At 40.2% G+C, this 22,742-nt stretch overlaps 2 protein-coding genes across 3 annotated transcripts in view; one reads left to right on the top strand and one right to left on the bottom strand.

Moving 5' to 3' along the window:
• Positions 1–5,052: 5,052 nt before the first annotated feature.
• On the bottom strand, positions 5,053–18,943 carry nsdhl (NAD(P) dependent 3-beta-hydroxysteroid dehydrogenase NSDHL). Of its 2 annotated transcripts, none has more exons than XM_043704620.2 (7): positions 18,833–18,943; positions 14,035–14,196; positions 12,749–12,895; positions 12,528–12,656; positions 11,626–11,768; positions 10,980–11,082; positions 5,053–7,552 (listed from the first exon to the last, which is right to left on the bottom strand). In XM_043704620.2, exons 1-7 carry the CDS (start codon positions 18,848–18,850, stop codon positions 7,220–7,222), a joined length of 1,035 nt encoding a protein of 344 aa, XP_043560555.1. In that variant the 5' UTR covers positions 18,851–18,943; the 3' UTR covers positions 5,053–7,219. The 2 variants fall into 2 exon arrangements, with proteins under 2 accessions (XP_043560555.1, XP_043560554.1); XM_043704619.2 differs by lacking the exon at positions 18,833–18,943 and adding an exon at positions 18,696–18,814.
• A 2,264-nt stretch (positions 18,944–21,207) lies between these two features.
• Positions 21,208–22,742, top strand: part of LOC122557197 (uncharacterized) — a 28,145-nt gene continuing 26,610 nt past the window's right edge. Inside the window, exon 1 of the mRNA XM_043704621.2 lies at positions 21,208–21,341. Coding sequence (XP_043560556.1) covers positions 21,330–21,341 — 12 coding nt within the window. The 5' untranslated portion in view covers positions 21,208–21,329. The remainder of the gene's footprint in view (positions 21,342–22,742) is intronic.

Below are 22,742 nucleotides of genomic sequence, written 5' to 3'. Positions count from 1 at the left end.
TGGTTTTGTGAAGGGCAGGTCGTGCCTCACAAACCTTATTGAATTCTTTGAGAAGGTGACTAAGGAGGTGGACGAGGGGAAAGCAGTAGATGTGGTGTATATGGATTTTAGTAAGGCGTTTGATAAGGTTCCCCATGGTAGACTACTGCAAAAAATACGGAGGTATGGCATTGAGGGTGAGTTGGAGGTTTGGATTAGGAGTTGGCTGGCTGGAAGAAGACAGACGGTAGTAGTTGATGGCAAAGGTTCATCTTGGAGTGCCATCACTAGCGGTGTTCCGCAAGGATCTGTTTTGGGACCATTGCTGTTTGTCATTTTTATAAATGACCTGGAGGAGGGGTTAGAAGGTTGGGTGAGCAAGTTTGCGGATGATACGAAAGTCGGAGGAGTTGTAGACAGTGAGGAAGGATGTGGCAGGTTACAGCGGGATATAGATAAGCTGCAGAACTGGGCAGAAAGGTGGCAAATGGAGTTCAATGTAGCTAAGTGTGAGGTGATTCACTTTGGTAAGAGTAATAAAAAGATGGGGTACTGGGCTAACGGTCGGATACTTGGTAGTGTGGATGAGCAGAGGGATCTTGGTGTCCATGTACACAAATCTTTGAAAGTTGCCACCCAGGTAAATAGTGCGGTGAAGGCGGCATATGGCGTACTGGCTTTTATTGGTAGAGGAATTGAGTTCCGGACTACTGAGGTCATGTTGCAGTTGTATAAGACTCTGGTGCGGCCGCATCTGGAGTATTGTGTGCAGTTTTGGTCGCCATACTATAGGAAGGATGTGGAGGCACTGGAACGGGTGCAGAGGAGGTTTACCAGGATGTTGCCTGGTATGGTAGAAAGATCGTATGAGGAAAGGCTGAGGCACTTGGGGTTGTTTTCATTGGAGAAAAGAAGGTTTAGGGGTGACTTGATAGAGGTGTATAAGATAATTAGGGGTTTAGATAGGGTCGACGGTGAGAATCTTTTTCCACGTATGGAGTCAGCTGTTACAAGGGGGCATAGCTTTAAATTAAGGGGGGGGGGGGGGGTAGGTATAGGACAGGTGTTAGGGGTAGGTTCTTTACTCAGCGAGTCGGGAGTTCATGGAATGCCCTGCCAGTAGCAGTGGTGGACTCTCCCTCATTATGGGCATTTAAGTGGGCATTGAATAGGCATATGGAGGATAGTGGGCTAGTGTAGGTTAGGTGGGCTTGGATCGGCGCAACATCGAGAGCCGAAGGGCCTGTACTGCGCTGTATTCTTCTATGTTCTATGTTCTCATGGGGCAGAGTAAAAAAAGCAAATGGTTGATGGAACTTCATAAAAAGGAAGGGAAACGTATTATACCAAAGTTATATTTTCCAATGTGATGACTCAACTCCTGCAGTGCCCAAGTTTAGATTACATTACAGCATGGAAACAGGTCCTTCGGCCCAATAAATCCACACCGACCCACCGAAGCACAACCCACCCATGCCCCTACATTTATCCCTTACCTAACACTACGGGCAATTTAGCATGGCCAAATTCACCTGATCTGCACATCTTTAGACTGTGGGAAGAAACCGGAGACCCGGAGGAAACCAACGCAGACACAGGGAGAACGTGCAAACTCCATACAGTCAGTGGAAACAGGTCCTCCATCGCCAGACCATAGCAACACGACGGCTGGAGGAAGAGCGCCTCATCTTCCGCCTAGGAACCCTCCAACCACAAGGGATGAACTCAGATTTCTCCAGTTTCCTCATTTACCCTCCCCCCACCTTTTCTCAGTCAAATCCCTCGAACTCAGCACCACCTTCCTAACCTGCAATCTTCTTCCTGACCTCTCCGCCCCCACCCCCACTCCAGCCTATCACCCTCACCTTGACCTCCTTCCACCTACCACATTTCCAACGCCCGTCCCCCAAGTCCCTCCTCCCTACCTTTTATCTTAGCCTGCTGGACACACTTTCCTCATTCCTGAAGAAGGGCTCATGCCCGAAACGTTGATTCTCCTGTTCCTTGGATGCTGCCTGACCTGCTGTGCTTTTCCAGCAACACATTTTCAGCTTGTTGGACTACAGTACTGCCGCCATTATTCCTTTTAAAATCAACTTGTTATGACACATGGTCAGCAGGGCTTTATATTTTGAATTCTTATATTTTGTAGTAATTTAACATTTATTTTAGCTTTCAACTAGTTTAATAATTTTAGATGTTTTAAATATTTTAGTAAATAAAGTTGTAATTTTAATCACAAATAGGATGGATGGTAGATAGTGGTGGATGGTGTTTACATGGACCTTCGTAAAGTTTTTGATATCATCCCTCAGGGTGGACTGGCCAGAAGGTTAGATCACATGGTAAGATCGTAAATTGGATATAATATTGACTTGTTCATAGGAGACAGAGGGCAATTATGGAGAAGTGTTTTTCTGACTGGAGATCTGTGTTCCGCAAGGATCAGTGCTCGGACCTCTATTGTTTGTAATATATACATATTAACTTAGATAAAATTGTAGACGGTCTGTATAATTAGTTTGCAAAGGTCAAAACTTTGGTGGAGGATACAACTGAACTATAGCAATTAGAAAGTTGGGCAGAGAAATAGCAAATGTAACTTAATCTAGACAAGTGTGAGGTGATGCATTTTGGAAGGTCAAATGCAACAAGAAGATATACAGTTAGTAGCAAGACCTTTACGAGTATTGATATACACAGGAATCTTTGGATCCAAGTCCATAGTTCCCTGAAAGTGGTAAGTGAATAAAGTGGTAAAGAAGGCATACAATATGCTTGCTTCATTGGTCAGGGCATCAAATCTCAAAGTTAGAAATCATGTTCCAGCTGTATAGAATTTTAGTTAGGCCACATTTGGAGTATTGTGTACAGTTCTAGTCCCCGCACTACAGGAAGGATGTGCAAGCTCTGTAGAGGGTGTAAAAGAGGTTTACCAGGATGTTGTCTGGATTGGAGCGCATTAGCAATAAGGAGAGATTGACAAACTGGGATTGTTTTAGCTGGTGTTGGAGGCTGAGGTGCAGCCAGATTGAAGTGTGAGAGGTGTGGAGAGGGTGTATAGTTAGAGTTTTTTTAATATTCAGGGTGGAAAGGTCAAATACCAGAGAATATAGTATAAAGTGAGAGGAGAAGCAGAGTAATTAGCAAAATTTAAGAGGCATTTAAACAAACATGTGAAAAGATAGAGAGTATAGACTAATTGCAGGCAGATGGGTTGGTTTAGAATGGCTGACACATACACGATAGGGCAAAAGACCTATTTCTCTGCTGTACTGTTCTACGTTTGAGGGAAATAGTACTTTTCTCTGGAGTTCTGGCGCAGAGTTAGGTAAACTTTCACTATCTCAAAAGCCTTTAGTTTTTTTTTAAATTTTTACTAATGAACCTGTTCAGAGATGTTATTACACACTTCTGGTTGAACCCAGACTGTTGGCTCAGAGGTTACCACAAGTGCCCTAAATCTATGATATTTTCTAATCTGTTCTGATATGGCATTACATTACATTACATACTTCTGAGGCAGGGAGGATTGAACCTGGCTCAGATGTATGGACACTACCACTGCACCATAAAAGCCTTTAATCCTCCTTTATTTGCTGAGTCTTAGGGCTTAACTAATTTGTTCTATTCACTTAACAGTATGGGTTATTTATGATAGGACACACCAGTGGTCTACTTTCTAACAAAAGAGACATCTGAGCGCAGTTTGAGGTTTGCTATAAGTCATATAGATAATCTACAATTGTGGTGGAAGGTTAGATTTTGAGAATTCTTGAGTACAGTTACCTCATATAGGCAATCAAACATGTATAAGAAAATTTCAGATAACGTATGAAGTTTAGAAACATCCGTTTAGATAGATTAGTTAACTAGACCACAAAAAAATACAATCCACATTGAGAGAATGGTTTGCTGATACCAGAAGATGAACAAGTAGTAGGTATGGAGGATGTCAAGCTCATTATAATGTGAGGGCTACATTGCGCTGTCTAGCGGAGATGTTAGATTAGATTAGATTAGATTACTTACAGTGTGGAAACAGGCCCTTCGGCCCAACAAGTCCACACCGACCCGCCGAAGCGCAACCCACCCATACATCTACCCCTTACCTAACACTACTGGCAATTTAGCATGGCCAATTCACCTGACCTGCACATCTTTGGACTGTGGGAGGAAACCGGAGTACCCGGAGGAAACCCACGCAGACACGGGGAGAATGTGCAAACTCCACACAGTCAGTCGCCTGAGGCGGGAAATGAACCCGGGTTTCTGGCGCTGTGAGGCAGCAGTGCTAACCACTGTGCCACCGTGCCGCCCAGATGTTAGGGAACTCTTCCCTGGATCTTCCCTTAATCTCTGCTGGATCATCTTCCATCTGAAAAAAGCAACCCTTTATCAAGGGATCTCCCTACGAGATGTATCAGTGACCTTGAACACATGTTGTTATGCCCTAATTCTATAGGTCAATTGTTTGTGCCAGTTACGAAATTGAATGTTCTAGCCAACACACACAGCTCAGCTATTCCTGACATTCGTTCCCACTTGCTCACTCTCATCTGGGAGAGAACTTTCATTCCTCAAGGGGGAAAAAAAAAAATTATAAATGCAGTATTTAGGAAAATAAGGTACATACAGTGTCATATAGTTGTTTGGCATTAGCTTATGCAACACTATAGTCTTGGTGATCTTTGTCACCTTTTGTCTAGCTGATTAGAAATAGTTTAGATCCAAATCGCTTGCTACACAGTAAATACTAGACAAATCCAATTTTAAAAAGGAACCCTAATTTCCAACTGGAAGAGAGCAGATATACAGTAAGGAGGGGCTTTTGGGACACGGTGGCTCCAAAATGACACATCAAGTACTAAATGTCCAGAATTGATCCAATCTTCTGTGGTGCACTTAGGACATCTAAATGGCTCATCAGAATAAAATTTCTGCTAACCTACTCCTCAATCAAAGAAAAGAATGGATTGATGCATTCAAACCCAAATTACAATAAATAAAAAAGGACAATTTTTTCATTATCTCTCAAAAATGTTTTCAATGAAGATTACTAAAAGATGCAAGTCAGAAATAATAGTGTAGTTTTATTCAGTGTAATACACTAAAAGAAATTAACATCTATAATATGATCACGGTTAGTAATCCATCCATGCTGTTTAAAAGTTCACAAAAGGTGCTTTCTGTTTTGTTTTCAGAGCACCAACATTTTAACAAAGCTTGCTGGGTTTTAGTTCTAGACTGAGAGGTCAGGGAGCTTGCATGAACTTCACATATACAATGCTTTTTCATCAACATGCAAATATTCTCCAAGATATAAAATGTGACCATATTCAGTGTTTATAAGCTATTGATATTACATATTTGTGAACTCCAAACCTTTATGTTGTTACTAGGCAATACATAAGCATGCTTTTCCATCTCAAGTCAAATCAGAAAAGAGACAGCTGGAGACGTTTTCTGTAGCAGCAATATAAGTGGCATGTTTGATCAGTTGAAATACAGCATCAGAAGACAGTTCACAAAAGGGTTAAACAAATAAGTTCGATGAGATCTCACATTTCACCACCAACCTTGGGATAAACAAATACTAAAAAAAGATTGTAATGACAGTGTTCAACCTCAGCAGGGGTACTTTTATGATTTACACTAGTGTATTCATAAGGAACCATATCTCTGGATCAAAGGAACAGGAGTAGGCCATACAGCCCCTCAAGCCTATAAACTTACCAAGAGAGCAAATCCAAACTTACAATTCATAGGAATGCTTTTACATTTCAAGTCAATTCAGAAAAGGAGACAGCTGGAGACTTTTTCTGTAACAGCAGTAGAAGTGGCATGAAATACAGCATCAGAAGACAGTACACAAAAGGGTTAAATAGATAAGTAAGATGAGATCTCATATTTTACCACCTGACATTGGTGGTGGGCAAGTTGTTAGAGGGAATCTTGAATGACAGGATTGACATGTATTTGGAAAGGCAAGGACTGATTAGGAATAGTCAACATGGCCTTGTGCATGGGAAATCAAGTCCCACTAACTTGATGGAGTTTTTTGAAAAAGTGACAAAGAGAACTGATGAGGGCAGAGCAGTAGATGTGATCTATATGGATTTCAGGAAGGTATTTTAATGGAATAGGTGACATTTGAAACCCTGATATTTTAACTGTTAAGGATATTCATGTATTTTTGAAATATTTAATACAGACCTAACTTAAACAATGTTGAGATTTAAATCAGAGCATTATTCCCACCCTGAAAAAAAAGTAGTCAGAGACACATTAAAGAGAACTACAAGAAACTGTTGAAATTTAGTCACAGAAATACAGAAAAGGTGCATCATCATCTTTGAAGAAAATAAGTTTACTAATGAAGAATGGTGTCATTATAGTTAAGGACAGGAAAAACTAAAAGTCTCAGGACAATATCACATTCAGTTTAGTACAAACTATTTGGATATTATTAAGCATATTACTAAAGGAGAAAAAAAGATTTTATTTTTGCTTATTTATATACCAAAAATCTGAAATTATACTTGCAAATGTTAAAAGCACAATTCAGCTTAATGATTTAGATAATTTAAATGAAATAATCAAAATTTAAGTTTTCCTGAAAACAAACTTACCACTTGAAACAAAAATTGCACAGAGTGCAATACAAGAGGATGAACATTTGTATCCTTGAAAAACAACGCTGTATAAAGCTACAGAGTTGCAACCTTGGGATCATTTTCAACATTTAAAAAAACTTAAACGCCAAGCAAATACAAACATTTTACATCCACGAACTTAGAAATTATGTCTGAAACTTGACAGACATGAAAACATATGTCTTTCAAGCTCAAGTTGAATTATTTGTTAATTTGCATTAAACAGCTTGAATGATCCCCAAAAGTTATCAAAATACATAATGCACACATTTTTTTTCACTGAAGGCTTTCTGGTTACCAGTATTGTCTATCTAGAGTATTCACAGGGAAAGGAGATTTATATTTGTTTATCTAATAGAGGATAGAAAACAATACCAATGAATAAGATAGACATCCCTTTCTGGGATGTCAAAAATCAGCATTTAGGTTTTGCATGGGAACATGATTTGCAATCCAGTGAAGATTGAGTAAACATTTCAATCTTAAAAGAATTAAGAGTAGTAATCAATCTTGGTATTCAAATCCATGTGCTATCAGATTGAAAAACACAAGTACAATAAATAATGGTTTAATTCAAACTGTTGCTATTTTGATCTAGTGAGGTACGTGAAACTTTGAACTGTATACTTGATGCCTTCAGTCAGAGAAACAACAGGTTTATATCCTAGATCTTTCTTTGCTCTTTCACAACTGTAGTAGTGGAATGTTCCAGCTAATGCTACTCGCATGGGAGTGAATGTAGGTTTAATGGTCACAATTGGCTTTAATAGCAACACCAAAATTGAGAGGAAAAAGGCCAAATAATAAGCCAGCAGATATGGAATGTGATACTTTGGAGGATCATAATTTAGTCCAACTAAAATTTCAGACAAGAATGTCCAAAAGGGAATTGGTTCATCATTTGTGATATGGTAGGCCTAGTGGAATTAAAAAGAAAGAAAAAGTTAATGAAGTACTGCTCATATTTCAAAACAACAGTTCTTTAAAACTAACTTCACACAATATAAAACTTAGTTCAATAACAACATGGATAATGTTAGTACTTTCCTAACTGTACCCCTTGTAACTATCGAGGATGGAATTGGTTGTGTGGAGACGGAAGAAAATAAAATAGGCAACAAAAGAGGTCTATAAAAGGTTAATTTTAGGAATACATGAACATGCATTATTTAAATCAGTGGCAGCAATTTTGATTAAGCTTGAAGGTGGCACAAAGCCCTCAACAGACTACAACATATGATTTGGATTGATACCAAGGGAACATTCCATGATCAAAGACATCACCTTTTAAAGTGAAATATTAAAGAGCTGTCCTGTCTGGTCTGGTGGGTGGATGTAAAAGCTCCCATTACACAATTTTGCCAAAGTATAGCCCTTATTTATGCATCTATCTCCTTTATAATGTCATGAATTGCTAACAATTATCGGAGGTATTGGATTATAATACATGTATTAATATTGACAAGTATGCCAGAGTGAAATTATTAACAAGTAATCATTTGGTGGTCTCCAGGGATGGCTTGAGCTGGTATGTGAATGCAGCTGTGCTACAGCTTTCTACAGGATTAATTCCAAATTTGGAAAGATATGAAGGCATTTGACAGGATCCAGAAAAGATTCACAAAAATGGTTCCAAGCATGAAGAAGAGGAACCTCAGTCACAAGGACAGATTGATAAAGCTGGGTCTATGCTCCTTCAAGTTGAGGTATTTTCTAATCAACCTGTTCAGACATGTTATGACACACCTCTACAGCAGGTGGTCTTTGAGCCAGGAGACCTCTGTTCGAAGTGGGGACACAACCACTGCACCATCGGAGCCCCTACCTCCTTGGAGTAGGGAAGAATAGAGTGGTCCGGACAGACTATACAGGGAGAAAGACTGTTCCGACTGACAGGATCAAAAACCAGAAGATACGGATTCTCAGGAGAATCATTAGCAACATGAAGTACGACCCCTTTTTTTAAATAAAGTGAGTGACGAGTTAACATTTGGAATTACCCAAGAATATGATGGAAGATGATTTAATTGAGAATATCAAAAAGAGAATTTGATAATTATCTGAGAAAAAAAGAAATTATGCAGGGCTTTAGAGGAAAGGAGGTTTAAGAAAGATTCAGGGAGTTGTTCTTGCAGAGAGCCAGCATGGATAGGAGATCAAGTATTTTTTCTTACATTGTTTATTCAGTGGATGTGGGTTTCGCCTTTCAAAGTGTGATGGTGAGCTGCCTTCTTGAATTGGTGCAGCATAATTGATGCAGATAAAGGTAGTTTAAAAAGGCAAACAAGATGATACTTGCTACTTGTCAGCCCAAATTTAGATACTACCCACACCCTTGGTGCATTTGGTATGGACTGCTTCAGTATTAGAGTTGCAAATTGTGCAATTAGCAAAAATCCCCTTCTGACATTATGATGGAGATGGATATTAATGAAGCACTGAAGATGGCTGGGCCTAGGACACTCCCTGAAGAAAATTATTCAGGGATATACTGGAGCTGAGATGACTGACCTCACAACCATCTTCCTTTGGTAATGAGTCAGACCATGAAGTTGCACATTGTGGTCAAATACATATCAGCTGCTGATGAAGACTCGCAATGTCTCATGGATACCCAGTGTGGAGTTGCTAGGTCTATTCAAAAGCTATTCCATTTAGCAGCATGATAGTACCAGACAATGGGATATACAGATGGAGGTTATCCTGAACGAAGCTGGAACATGATCTCCACAAGGAAAACATGGTGGTCACCCCTATTGATACTGCTTTAGATGCATACATCTGCTACTAGTAGCTTGATGAGGATTTGGTCAAGTATGTTTTTTTTCCCCACACTTATTTGTTGCTTCACCACCTGGTACAGACTAGGTCGAGCAGCCATGACCATTTAGACACAACCAATTCAACCAGTAGTGGTGTTGCCTAGCCACTGTTGGTAATGGCCTCAAGTCCCTGACCCAGGGTACACACTGTACCTTTGCCACCATTTCTTCCTCCAAGTGACTCTCAACATGGAGGAGTATGGATTTATCAGCAGGCGGGGGGGGCACATGGCAATCAACAGGAGGTTCTCTCTCTTGTTTCACCTGATGCCATGAAACTTCAAATGCTCCACAGTTAATGTTGACTACTTCCAAACTTCCAAGGCAACTCCTTCTTGTATCCTATTGGTGCTCCTGCTGGTGAGATAGAACAGATCCAGGGAGGGAGATGGTTTTGTCTGGTATGTAGTCAAACTTGTTGAATCATACCTTAGAGAGAAAGTCAGGCTATTGCATGAAGCAGCTGTCCCAATTCTGGTTGCAGATGATCTGTCATGTTTAATTCATTTTTTTGGAGACTTGTTAGCAGTTTGACCCAACTGATTGCTTTTTGAAGTGGCTTAGCAAGCCAATTGAGTCAACCACATTGCTGCAAGTCTGGATTCACCTCAAATCCGATAAGGAACAGATGGCAGATTTTTAAATAACTATTGATAATGACTTCATGGTCATCATTAAGCTTTTAGTTTCAGATTTTAAAAAAAATCCAACAATTCCTCTATGTGTTCGCCTTTCAATGATCTCCTTTTCTGCTACAACTATATTATGATCTTACCCACTAACAAGGTTATTTCTACTAACAATTTGTCAGAGAAAATAAAGAATTTTTCAACTGGTTGCATTGATAATTTGTCTTGATTATAAATCTCCCTTGGAGTCTTGTGATAAACTGAATCCCCCATTCATCTGTAAAAGTTAACAATAAAGTTCATGGCTAAATAGGCTATTGAAATTTTTCAAATTGACGTCATATTGAGAAAAACACAAATTTCAGTTGCCTACTCTTTTTAAAGATACCACTGCCAATGGAGCAGTTCAAGATCAATGGGAAACAATTATTGCAAGTTGAATAATCATGATCAATCAAGACAACAAAAGTTGTGAGATTATATATGTCTGGGCAGATCACTATGGGGTGACCTTATAGAGAGATACATAAAATCATGAGGGGCATGAATCAAGTGAATAGCCAAGGTCTTTTTCCCAGGATCGGGGAGTCCAAAACTAAAGGGCATAGGTTTAAGGCGAGAGGGGAAAGATTTAATAGGAACCGGAGGAACCAACTTTTTCTACACAGAGGGTGATGTGTGTATGGAATGAGCTGCCAGAGGAAGTTGTAGAGTTGGGTACAATTACAACTTTTAAAAGGCATCTGGGTGGGTACATGAATAGGAAGGGTTCAGGAGCAATATCGGCCAAATGCTGATAAATGGGACCACGTCAGCTTCGAATATCTGATCAACATGGACGAGTTGGACAAAAGGGTCTGTTTTCATGCTATATAACTCTATGACTCTCATACCTTTCCACAGATATGGGACTTTGGGTGAAGACTTTCTGCTGCTAGGATCAACCCATGCACAACATTATCAACATATGTAAAGTCCACCAGGTTCTTGCCATTTCTGTGAAAACATGGTTAACATCATTGCCTGATAAAACAAACAATTGAAACTGCAGCCACACCCACAGATTCCAAGGAATCAAGAAGTGGTGAATAACAGTTAAGCTGTAGCACTTTAAACTACAGTATGTGCAGAATTTATTAATTAAAAATCATAGTGTTTTCTCCCATCCCTTAATATCAGAGATAATACACATCTATCTACTCACACATGAAAATATGCAACTCCCCATTTTTACAACTGATGGTGTGCCAACCTCTTTAGGGCCTGATGATTCCACACGATGAGAATGGTTTTGAATACTATTTATCAGTAACAAAAGCACAGATGCAGGAGAATTGGAAAGAATCATATTGCAAAGAGGATTGTATTTTCATATAGCTTCTCACTCAAATAATCTCTCACCAATAAAGGGACAAGTCACATAGCACATAGTAGCTTTGTAATTGACAATCAGCTTCTAACTGTTCGTTGTTGCTTCCCACAAAGTTCAGATTTAGTAGAAATATTCAAAATGCAAGGATATATCTAAACAGTACAAACCCAATTATAAACTTCATCTTGCCACACTTGGCAGCCTGTACAAGGACAGGTACTAAATGTGGGTCTTGAGGTCCAAAAATGCCATGAGGGCGGATTGCAATTGTCATGAAGTTCTGTTCTGGATTATTAGCACCAAGAACTTCCTGTCATTTTAAAGAAAATGAAGTTAGTTGCGAACAAGTAGGGAAGCAGCTACAGGATTCACTTTGATTAATGCAATGTGCAATTCTCTCATATTTTGTAAACACCAATGCAATTCCTGAATCTTAATACTTAGAACTAAATTTTACAATAATTAGACAGTCATATCATAGAATAGTCAGAGTGCTTGAAAGAACAAACACACATGTAAAAGAGAGAGAGCATATGCACAGAAGAGGGGTGCATGTACTCTCTCCAAAAATAATTACAAGTCTACATGAATAGGTTAGGAGAGTAGCAACAGAAAATTACTTTCACAAGTTCACTTTTAAATTGCATCTGGATTGCACACTGAATGGATGTACTGATCAGTAAGTCTCTCTTGTGTAGTTTTGACATTCAACATTCAGTGGGCTTTGATCTAGCATTAGACTAGATAAAAAGCAGCACAAATTGGTAATGTCCGAAATCATAATCATGCCTGGTGTGGTGAACATAAATACAATATACATCTCCCACTTTGGGCTGTATGCATATTGTTGTAGCAGAGGAATAGGAACGGAATAGAGTCATCGTATACAAGAGATTTTTGTTAAGCAGCAAGGTGATTGTTTAAAAACAGTCACGTTACTAGAAAGTATTGCAAAGCAAAAACTTTAGCTTAAATATTCAGTAACATTTATAATCACAAACTAAGACTATCACAAATATAGAACTACAATTTGATCTTGAAGTTTAAAATGTCAGACTTTTAAACTTACAATTTCCTGCAAGATCTTAGTTTGTGAATAGTAGTCAATGGGCTTCTTAGCATATGGCAGGTCTTCTGAACCATTTTTTAGGTCTGATCCTTCAAATACGACACTAGCACTACTAGTCAGCACCAGTTTCTGTGTACAAGAAAAGAAAACGCTGAACTTGAAAGATTGGTAGAATGGCAGGAAGACAAATGGCTATAAAGCTGCAATGTATAATTTCTTACCTGAACACCTGCTTCTTTACATGCTTCAATGATTGTTTTAGTCCCCATGTAATTAACTTTATAGAAGAGTTCTCTGTTGTCACTAGAAGGTGCTGGAGAAGCACAGTGAAACACGATGCTCACACCCTCAACTGCTGGTAGTATATCCTAAACAAACAGTCAAATTATTAATTCACAATTTCATGGTTTGCAATTTTACTTTCAATGTAGAAAGACACTAAAAACCAAAAGATTTGCTGGTTAACAATCAGTTCTACGTCGCAAATAAATTGAATTTTTGAGATTTTGGGCAAGGAGTTGGGCGATATTAAAACTAAATTAATCTGTGGCATAATTTTCTCCAAGCTGCCTTTAAGAAAACATATGTCAGATCCATCATGATGGCTACAAAAGTACTTATAAAAATAGCAGACAGCAAATAATATCACTATCAAATTACATTAACATTTTGATAGAAATATTTGGTTCTGGTAGGTGGCTCCAACTGAAATATATTCCATCGGCATACAGCTGAGAAAGCAAAGAAGATCCATCATCATACATATACGCCTCCTGTGTTGTGGCATATTTGGGATAGAGTATTGATACAACAATGAGAACACTCTGAAAAACAAGTCGGCTAAAACTTCACTGATCAACATCTCAAAAGGGCAGCCTGGGAAACCCTGGGAAAGCAGTTAGGTTTGTTGAATACCATTCCTACCACATACTTTGTGCAATCAAAAAAATATAATCACACTAAAAGATGTACGGGTTTACAATTACATTTCCCCTCAAACTGAGCATAATTTCAGGACATCAGATATGTCTAGATCAGCACAGAAATCCTTAAGTTACAGGCTGTCACACAGGGTTCCAAATTAGGAACTCACTTCTCAATAAATCACTTGTGACTCAACTTTTGTGTAATTCGTGACCCTCTATCAAATCTTACGTTGAATTGGAGAAACTTTACGCTCACTCAATCCTGGATATCAGAAAATGTGTCAGTCAGTATGATAACAGTGAATTTGAGGGAGACAATGCTGAGGTACAGCTGTGTGTCATCAGTTTATCATGAAAAAGGAACGAAGTCAAAGTGTTATCGGCCCTAGATAGTTTTTTAAAAAAATGGATGGCTAGTATTAATTTTAATTAAATTATATTAAAACAAAAAATAGAATGTGACATCACTTGCAATTCAAATATTACAAAGCCAAGCTGTTTCTCTTTTTGCATGCAGGTGGCATCAAATCGTGAAAATATTGAATTCAATATTATACTGTTAAAATGTAACTTATACCAACCTCTTTGCAGCACAGATCTGCACTGAAGAACTGAATTCCTTCATTCTCAAATGGTTTTCGAACATCCAATATATTAACTGTGTAGCCTTTTTCCAGAAGCTTCTTCACCAAATGTTGACCCAAAAACCCTGAGCCCCCGATAACTGTACATTTCTTATTGTGCTATAAAACGAAATAAAAAGTTAGAGAAAAGTAAAGCAATTCACATCTTTGGCACCTACATGCTGAGCAGGCCTGCCAACATCTGCGAGAGAGCGCATGAGAGTGTTAATGTTTCAAGTTAATAACCTTTCATCAAAACTTGGAAAAGTCAGAGATATAATAGATTTTAAGCATGTAGAGGTAGAAAAAAAGCATCAGAGAAGATCTGTGACAGGATAAAGTGAAGGATGGATTAAATATCAGAAGGATCCATGCTTCAAAATTACAGCAATCAATAATGGGGCAAGTAAAGGAAGAAAAGATGTGTCTAGGGACATGAAAAAACTGCTAACCCAAAGGAAAAAAGGGGAAAAAAGGAAACAAACAAACAAAAAAAATTTTTCCAACATCTTTGTTGAAATGCCAAAGAAATCAAAGGCAGATGTTGCAATCTAAAAATGTTGATCTTAAATGTCATGATGAGATTATGGTAACCAGAAACTGAATTGGCCTGCGATGTATGAATACAGTGGCTATCAGAATAGGTCAGAGGCTGGCAAGTAAATCACTTTCTGCTTCCCCAGTTCCCATCCACCAAACTAGCTATTTAGATACAGAACTGGCTCAAAGGTCGAAGACAGAGTGGTGGTGGAGGGTTGTTTTCAGACTGGAGACCTGTGACCAGTGGAGTACCACAAGGATTGGTACTGGGTCCACTACTTTTCAACATTTATACAAATGATCTGGATGTGAACATAAGACGTACAGTTAGTAAGTGTACAGATGACACCAAAATTGGAGGTGTAGTGGACAGCGAAGAGGGTTACCTCAGATTACAACGGGATCTTGATCAGATGAGCCAATGAATGAGGAGTTGCAGATGGAGTTTAATTTAGATAAGTGTGAGGTGCTGCATTTTGGGAAAGTAAATCTTAGCAGAACTCATACACTTAATGGTAAGGTCCAAGGGAGTGTTGCTGAACAAAGAGACCTTGGAGTGCAGGTTCCTGGCTCCTTGAAAGTAGTCGCAGGTAGATAGGATAGAGAAGGTGGCGTTTGGTATGCTTTCCTTTATTGGTCAGAGTATTGAGTACAGGTGTTGGGAGGTCATGTTGTGGCTGTACAAAACATTAGTTAGGCCACTGTTGGAATATTGTGTGCAATTCTGGTCTCCTTCCTATCAGAAGGATGTTATGAAACATGAAAAGGTTCAGAAAAGATTTACAAGGATGTTGTCAGGGTTGGAGGATTTGAGCTATAGGGAGAGGTTGAATAGGCTAGGGCTATTTTCCCTGGAGCATTGGAGGCTGAGGGGTGATGTTACAGAGATTTATTAAATCATGAAGGGCATGGACAACATAAATAAACAAAGTCTCTTCCCTGGGGTTGGGGGGGGGGGGCGCAGAGCAAAAGGGCACAGGTTTAGGGTGAGAGGGGAAAGATATAAAAGAGACCCAAGGGTCAACGTTTTCATGCAGAGGGTGGCAAGTGTATGGAATGAGCTGCCAGAGGAAGTGGTGGATGCTAGTATGATTGCAACATTTAAAAGGCATCTGGAGGGGTATATAAACAGGAAGAGTTTGGTGGGATATCAGCTGGGTACTGGCAGCTTGGACTAGATTGGGTCGGAATATCTGGTCGGCATGAACGAGTTGGACCGAGGGGTCTGTTTCCATGCTGTACATCTCTATGATTCGGTCTACAAAGTATAAGTTAGGAGTGTGATGAAATACTTCCCACTTGATTGGCACCCCATCCATCACCTTCATCAACAACACTCAGTGGTAAGAGTGTGTACAATTAACAAGCTGCACTACAGTAGTTCACCAATGGTGCTGTCACAGCATCTTCCCAACCTGGAAACTCGACATCTTAGAGGACAAGTGCAACAGGTGCATGGGAACACCAGCCATTGCAACCTCTCCTCCAAGCCACTCCTCATCCTGCCTTGGATCTATATCACTGTTCTTTCACAGTTGCGGGCTCAGAATTCTGGAATTACTTCCCTAACAACCCTACATGTCTACCAACACCCCACAAACTGCGGTGGTTCAAGAAGACAGCACAGCACCCACTTTCTCAGGGTATTCAAGCTAACTTAACCAGCAACAGCGACACCCAAAGAACTTTTCGGATGCAAGTTCATTTTCCATAACTAAGGTCTCTCTCTACCTCAGTGATTGAAATGGTCCTCAACCTTGTTCATTCCTTTAAATGCACTCCAGCTGTCAACTCCTCCTTTCCGTCCCAGAACCATTATAGTGTTCCACTTATCCTCTTCATTCTACACCACCAGACTTTGCAGACAATTGATCATCCTCTGCCAGGTCCAGTGTGATGCCAAACACATTGTCCTTCACATTTAGCATTCCAAAAGAACCATCCCCTTTGCATGGTGTTGGTCCACTCCTCAGACATCCCATTGTGCAACCATAAATAAAAATGGATTGTTTTAACAGCAAGGAAAACAGCACCTTTCTCCATAAACACCATTCATCAGACTACAGGTGGTGTAAATCACAGAAAAAACAAAAGTGTTATAGTACAGAAGGCAGCCATGCGGCCGATTGTGTCTGCACAGCAGTTTTAATAAGCATAATTACCCGCTATCAATGTTTTGCTTTTTCATTATGTCTGTGCATATTATAAGACCATATTAGACAGTGCTTCCTTTGGCCTTGCAACATTAATCCTTTTGACAGGTAACCTCTCCTAATATATACTCTATCAGAGAGCTACCTTTTTTATTTTTCTTCTTTGCCTTCATCTTTCCACTTTCTTAAAAAAAAGTCATGTAGCAACTGTACAGGACATTGATTTGGCCACTATTGTAATACAGTATGCAATTCTGGTCTCCCTAATATAGAAAGAATGTTGTGAAATTTGAAAGTGTTTGGAAAAGATTTCCAATGATGTTGGAATATTTGAGCCATATGGAGAGGCTGAATAGACTGGAGCTGTTTTCCCTGGAGCAGAGGCTGAGGGGTGACCTTCCAGGGTTTATCAAATCATGAGGCGCATGGATTGGGTAAATACACAAGCGTTTTTTTCTGCAGGGTGGGGGAATCCAAAACTAGAGGGCATAGGTGTAAGGCGAGAGGGGAAAGATTTAAAAGGAACCAGAGGGACAACTTTTTCATGCTGCGTGTATGGAATGAGCTGCCAAAGGAAGTGATGGAGGATAGTACAATGACAACATTTAAAAGACATTTGAATTGATACATGACTAGGAAGGGCCAAATGCTGGGACTAGATTAGTTTAGGATATTTGGTCATTGGACAAGTTGGACCGAAGAGTCCATTTCCATGCTGTATATCTGTATGAGTAAACAAACAGGAGGCTGGAAGAACACAGCAAGCCAGGCAGCATGAGCAAGTGGAGAAGTAGATGTTTTGGCTGTAACTCTTCTTTAGGAAGAGGGGTGGGAGTATGAGGAGCTGCAGATGAAGGAGGAGTGGGTGGGGGATGTGGAGAGGGGTTATGGATGGAAGAGTGGCGTAGTGGTGAAATACAACCTGGTTGGTCGATAGGAGGAATAATCAGATTGGTAGCTAGAGGGGGTCTGTTGGAGACGGACCTGGAAAGGAAGTTGGGAGATGGGTGGGAAGGTGATTTGAAATTGGAGAACTCAATGTTGAGTCCTCTGGGCTGGTTGACTGCCCAGACAGAAGATGAGGTGTTGTTCCTCCAATTTGCAGTCTGATTCATTGGAGCAATGGAGGAGACAGAGGATGGACATGCGGAGAAAGCCCCAAACAGTCCTTCAGGTGAGACAGAGGTTCACCTGCCTCTCCTCCAACCTAGTTTATTGTATCCGGTGCTCCCAATGTGGTCTTCTCTACATCAATGAGACCAAATGTAAACTTAGGACATATTGCGCCGAGCGCCTCAGCAGTGCCCACAAGGGCCAGCCTGACCTCCCTATCATCATCCATTTCAATATCCATTCCGACATGGACTCATCCATTGGCACAATGAATCAGATGGCACATTAGAGGAACAACATATCATCTACCTGGGCAGCCAACATTGAGTTCTCCAATTTCAAATAACCTTCCCACCCATTCCCTGACATGCTTTCGAGCCCCACCTCCTCTCCTCCAACCATTTCCTTCTGCTACCAACCCGATTCATTCCTCCTATCGACCCACCAGATCATACCAACCACCTGTATCCCTACTTCACCACTTTGTCCCCTCCCCACCCATAACCCTTCATGTCCCCTTTATCTGCAGGTCCACCTACCCCCACCCCCATTCCTGAAGAACGGTTATATCCGAAAGTCAACTTCTCTATCTCCTGATGTTGCCTGGCTTGCTGTGTTCTTCCAGCCTTCTGCTGGTTTACTTTGGACTTGGGCATCTGTAGTTTTTTTGGTCAGTATATCTGTAACTTTCTCCAAATTTGGTGGAAGCTTGTGGACCTGAAGGATTAAATGCTTCTCTCTCTCTCTCTCTCTCTCTCTTTCCTCCTGAACATTTCCAGCATTTTGTGTTTTTTTTTAAGTGAAGACACCTACCTGGTAGGTGATTACCATTACAACGTAGTGTGCACAACTACATCGATACCTCCCCATTCTTTGCGTATCCAAATAAAACCTCCATCCCTCGCGATATGACATTGCGTTATCTGAAACGCAGCCCGCTAAATGCTCACCCTCAAACGAGTGGCCATCTCCCAGTAGCAGTATCTCCTCGGAGATTTCACAGAGTAAAAGACACAGAGACACAACCGACGATTCCAAAGCTCCACCTCTTCAACATCATTGACAAAAGTAATCCTGTCTCTAATTGGTCGACATATCACTACGCGACATAACGTTACCTGGGTGACACATTCACCCTCCAATCAGATTATCGTATGACCATGGGCCGGTGATGGCACGTGAAGCAGTGGCCAATCAGAATGGGGTTTCATATCAAATACGGGATATCCATTTTCCAGGTCAATCTGATCCGTGGGCAGGGAAAAAATAAACAAAAAAACTGTGGATGCTAACAATCAGCCACAAAAACAGGAATTGCTGGGAAAGCTCAGCAGTCTGGCAGCATCTGTGCAGAGAAAGCTGCGTTAACGTTTCACTTCTGAAAAAGGGTCAAGGGACCCAAATCGTTAACTCTTTTCTTTCCACAGATGTTGCCAGGTCTGCTGAGTTTTACCATCATTTTCTGCTTTTGTTGTTGATGAATGGTCAGGTCCCGCATTGCTGCGAATAAAAGCAAGACATCACTAAAACCAACGATATGAAATAAAAACAGAACGTTCTGGAGAAAATGAACAGGTCAGACAGCATCCAGAAAAATGCACTCAAAACATTAACTTTGTTTCACTCCTCACAGCTGAGTTTCTTCACATTTCTAAGCATCAGTTCAGAAAAGTATATTTGAGATAAAACTCAAGTTATTCAGATTTTGCACTATTTTGTATTGGCTATTGGTCTTATTAGACATGAGCTGCAAATATGTGGGACTTGAGCCTAACAAATGACAAAACAAATACAGCAGGACATTCAAAGTTAAAAATCACACAACACCAGGTCATAGTCCAACAGGTTTAATTGGAAGCACACTAGCTTTCGAAGCGTCGCTCCTTCATCAGGTGGTTGTGATCAGGACGTTTTGCCTTTTAATTAGCAAAAGAAAAGGAAGGGGGACAAAGGATAGGATGCATATTTTCATAGGTCAATTCCCTTCACACTATTTTCTGCAATTTGTCTTAAATTGTTCTATCAAAGAATATCTCCACACATATGAGATTTGAACCCAGATCTTCTATTAGAGATAGGCATAGAAGACGTTATATGTTACATTATATCGCGAAAAAAGCAAGCCACTAATAACTTTAAACATCTATGCCTTTTGGTGGACCTTTTGGATGTAATATTTGAACGTGTGCAAAATGAATTACCTCTGACCAACATCACTGTCAGAATTGAAATGTTATCGGTGACTGGCATATTTTGAGTATGAACTGGGTGTATTTAATCTTTGGTGATTACACCAACTCGAACACTTTCAGCAGTAGGGTGTTTTATTTTGTAAAAAGCTAAAAAAGAACATTTAGTATATCACCATTTTAAAAAAGCTCTCATCTCACTTGCTGGACCAATACATATTATCAATCACACAGATACAGATGAGGGAGCCTCTGCACACATGTACAAACAAAAACAAATTGGTGTTATGGGTGAAGAGAAAAATACTGGGAAACCACAGTTCAATACCACCAGTGGGTAGCCTTTGAAATTGTGCTCCTTTTGCCAAGATCTTCAGTTCTTTGATCCCCTTTTTCCACATTATGTCACTTTGCAGAAGCCACAAAACAGTTTTTACACTAGTTACTGGTGAAAGGCAACAATAAAGCAACTCGTGGGAGAAAATAACTGGTTTACGTCAGGTACTTTTGTTACAGTGGGGAATACTTGATACAGAATCTGTGTCAGCAGTCACGCGGCTTAACCCCCAATTGATAGTGTTGATGTTTGGTTTAAGTTATTTCATAGACTGAAGCATACTCCTTACCAAGATTATTGCAGAATAAGCAGCAGACAGTATGGTTTCTCATGGCCCCACAATTCGTGAACCTAATCCAGCGTTTTCCTTCTTCGCGTGGGATCATTTCATGCAGAGTTTGGACAGTGGGGGCGGCAGGGAGGGAAACTCTTGCTAACACTGACATGGATGGAGGAAGACTTTATGGGTCATTCCACGATTTACTGGTAAGGACTTAATCTAGGATGGACGGTAGCTGAAATACTCAACAGGTCAGAATGGAATGATGAGGGGAAACTCGCACAAACCCTCTTCATCCAACTTCCCCTATACCTCCTCCTCACTGTCACAAGTCGAAGCCGTCAACGGTAATGACACATACGTCACTGACATGGCCAATCAGAACGAGGAGGCTGGAGACACTAGCTAATCGGCGTTGGCCAGGCGAGGGACTCGATGTTCTATTGGTGAATATTCAGGTAGGGCCCGCCCACCGGCACTGGTGACTGACGGGTAGCCGCGGCCGATGGGAAGGCCGCTTTTGGAGTGTGATTGGTTGACCGGTTGCTATGGTGCTTGGTTAGGGTAGCCGGAGCGTCTGGAAATGCGATAGCCGAGGGATTGCAAACCTGTTCTCAACATATTGTCCAGAGTGAGTGGAAATGGCTGCCAAGGTGAGTGGAAGATATTCTGACCGGTACGTCAAAACATTCCCGGGAAAACCGCTTTCAAATGACAGGTGAATAGTGAGAGAATTATAAGGGGCTGCGAATTTTGCCGGTGTGGGTGTGTATTTCGGAGTGACAGTTAGGAATCGGGTAAAATGGGAGGGAGTCGGATCGTAAAGACCTAATTTGGGGCTTGGGCACCCTAAAGCAAAGGCAGAAGGTAGGGCGATAAATGAATGCACTATCGACTGTATTTAACATAGCACTTAAAGGGGCTTGGGTGCGGTTCGATTTCTACACCACTGTCGCGCGCACACAGATTGAGCAAGAATAGACAGGATTTTAACCCTGAACCTCGTTTCTAACACATGGCAGATAATTTACTTTCTTTGGAATCATCTCAACGTAAACTAATGAAGGTTAAAATCACAGTTCTGCTGTTGGTCTCGCTGTGTATAAGATGACAGGAACAGAAGTGAATGCTTAATTAGCTAATTAACTGACACTTTTTAAAAAGTATGATGACTTGGGTGCTGAATGCTCTAATAATTATGAGTTAATAGATCATCATGAACACATACACATTTGATGATCGAGCAAAACACTAAATATTCACGATTGAATTTTGGACCAAGCACATACGTTTAATTGTTTAAATTGTAACCTGGCACTACTGATCTTAGGTGATTTTAGTGTGCAAAGATCTGCTAAGTTCTAGACTGCTGGTGATGATCTCAATCTGCATTGGGTTGGTTAAATTTTGTCTGAAGATGTTGCTGTAAAGTGGCCTAAAATATACGATGCCATTTAGATGCCATTTTCCACAACCATAAAGGAAATATCAATTGTGTTTTCATTGTAAAATCAACATAAGATTGTTGCAGACACAACTGAGGAACTGATTAGGTGATCGAATTGGAAGAGTCCATAGATTGTACTTGTTTTTGAGCTGACAAACCTAAAACCCTTATTTACTGTCTCATTTAATCTAATTCTGCCACATTCTGACAGGTTTCTTATGATAACTTGGTCTTTGTAAGACTTGAGGTATTATTTACAATTAGGGTGCTAATTTTACGGTTGAATTACAGGTCCAGTGGCTCAAAATTGGATATCTCCAGACCAAGATCCTTCTAAATTTTGTCTTTGGGATGGCCCAGGCATGGAGAGTGTTGAGGGAATGTTTTCTGAAATAAAGTTTGCAAAGGGGCAATTATGAAAGAAATAGAGATAATGCTGCAGGATAAACTGGGAAATTCTTTGGAGTTACTACTGTTAATGGTGTTTTTGTGGAAGTGTGGCAGAAGTTCTGTTTATGCATGTAAACGGGGTACCTGTTGTAGTTCAATAAATTTTTGGTGGTAGAGTGGGAGTAGCTGCAAGAAATTTCCCAGATATCCAGTTAAA

Source organism: Chiloscyllium plagiosum, unplaced genomic scaffold (assembly GCF_037043375.1).
Source record: "Chiloscyllium plagiosum isolate Xiang-an unplaced genomic scaffold, Cpla_swu_hap1 HiC_scaffold_11, whole genome shotgun sequence".
In the NCBI taxonomy this organism is placed as follows: domain Eukaryota; kingdom Metazoa; phylum Chordata; class Chondrichthyes; order Orectolobiformes; family Hemiscylliidae; genus Chiloscyllium; species Chiloscyllium plagiosum.
The sequence above is the reverse complement of the archived record's forward strand: the minus strand, read 5'-3'. Positions and strand labels throughout refer to the sequence as shown.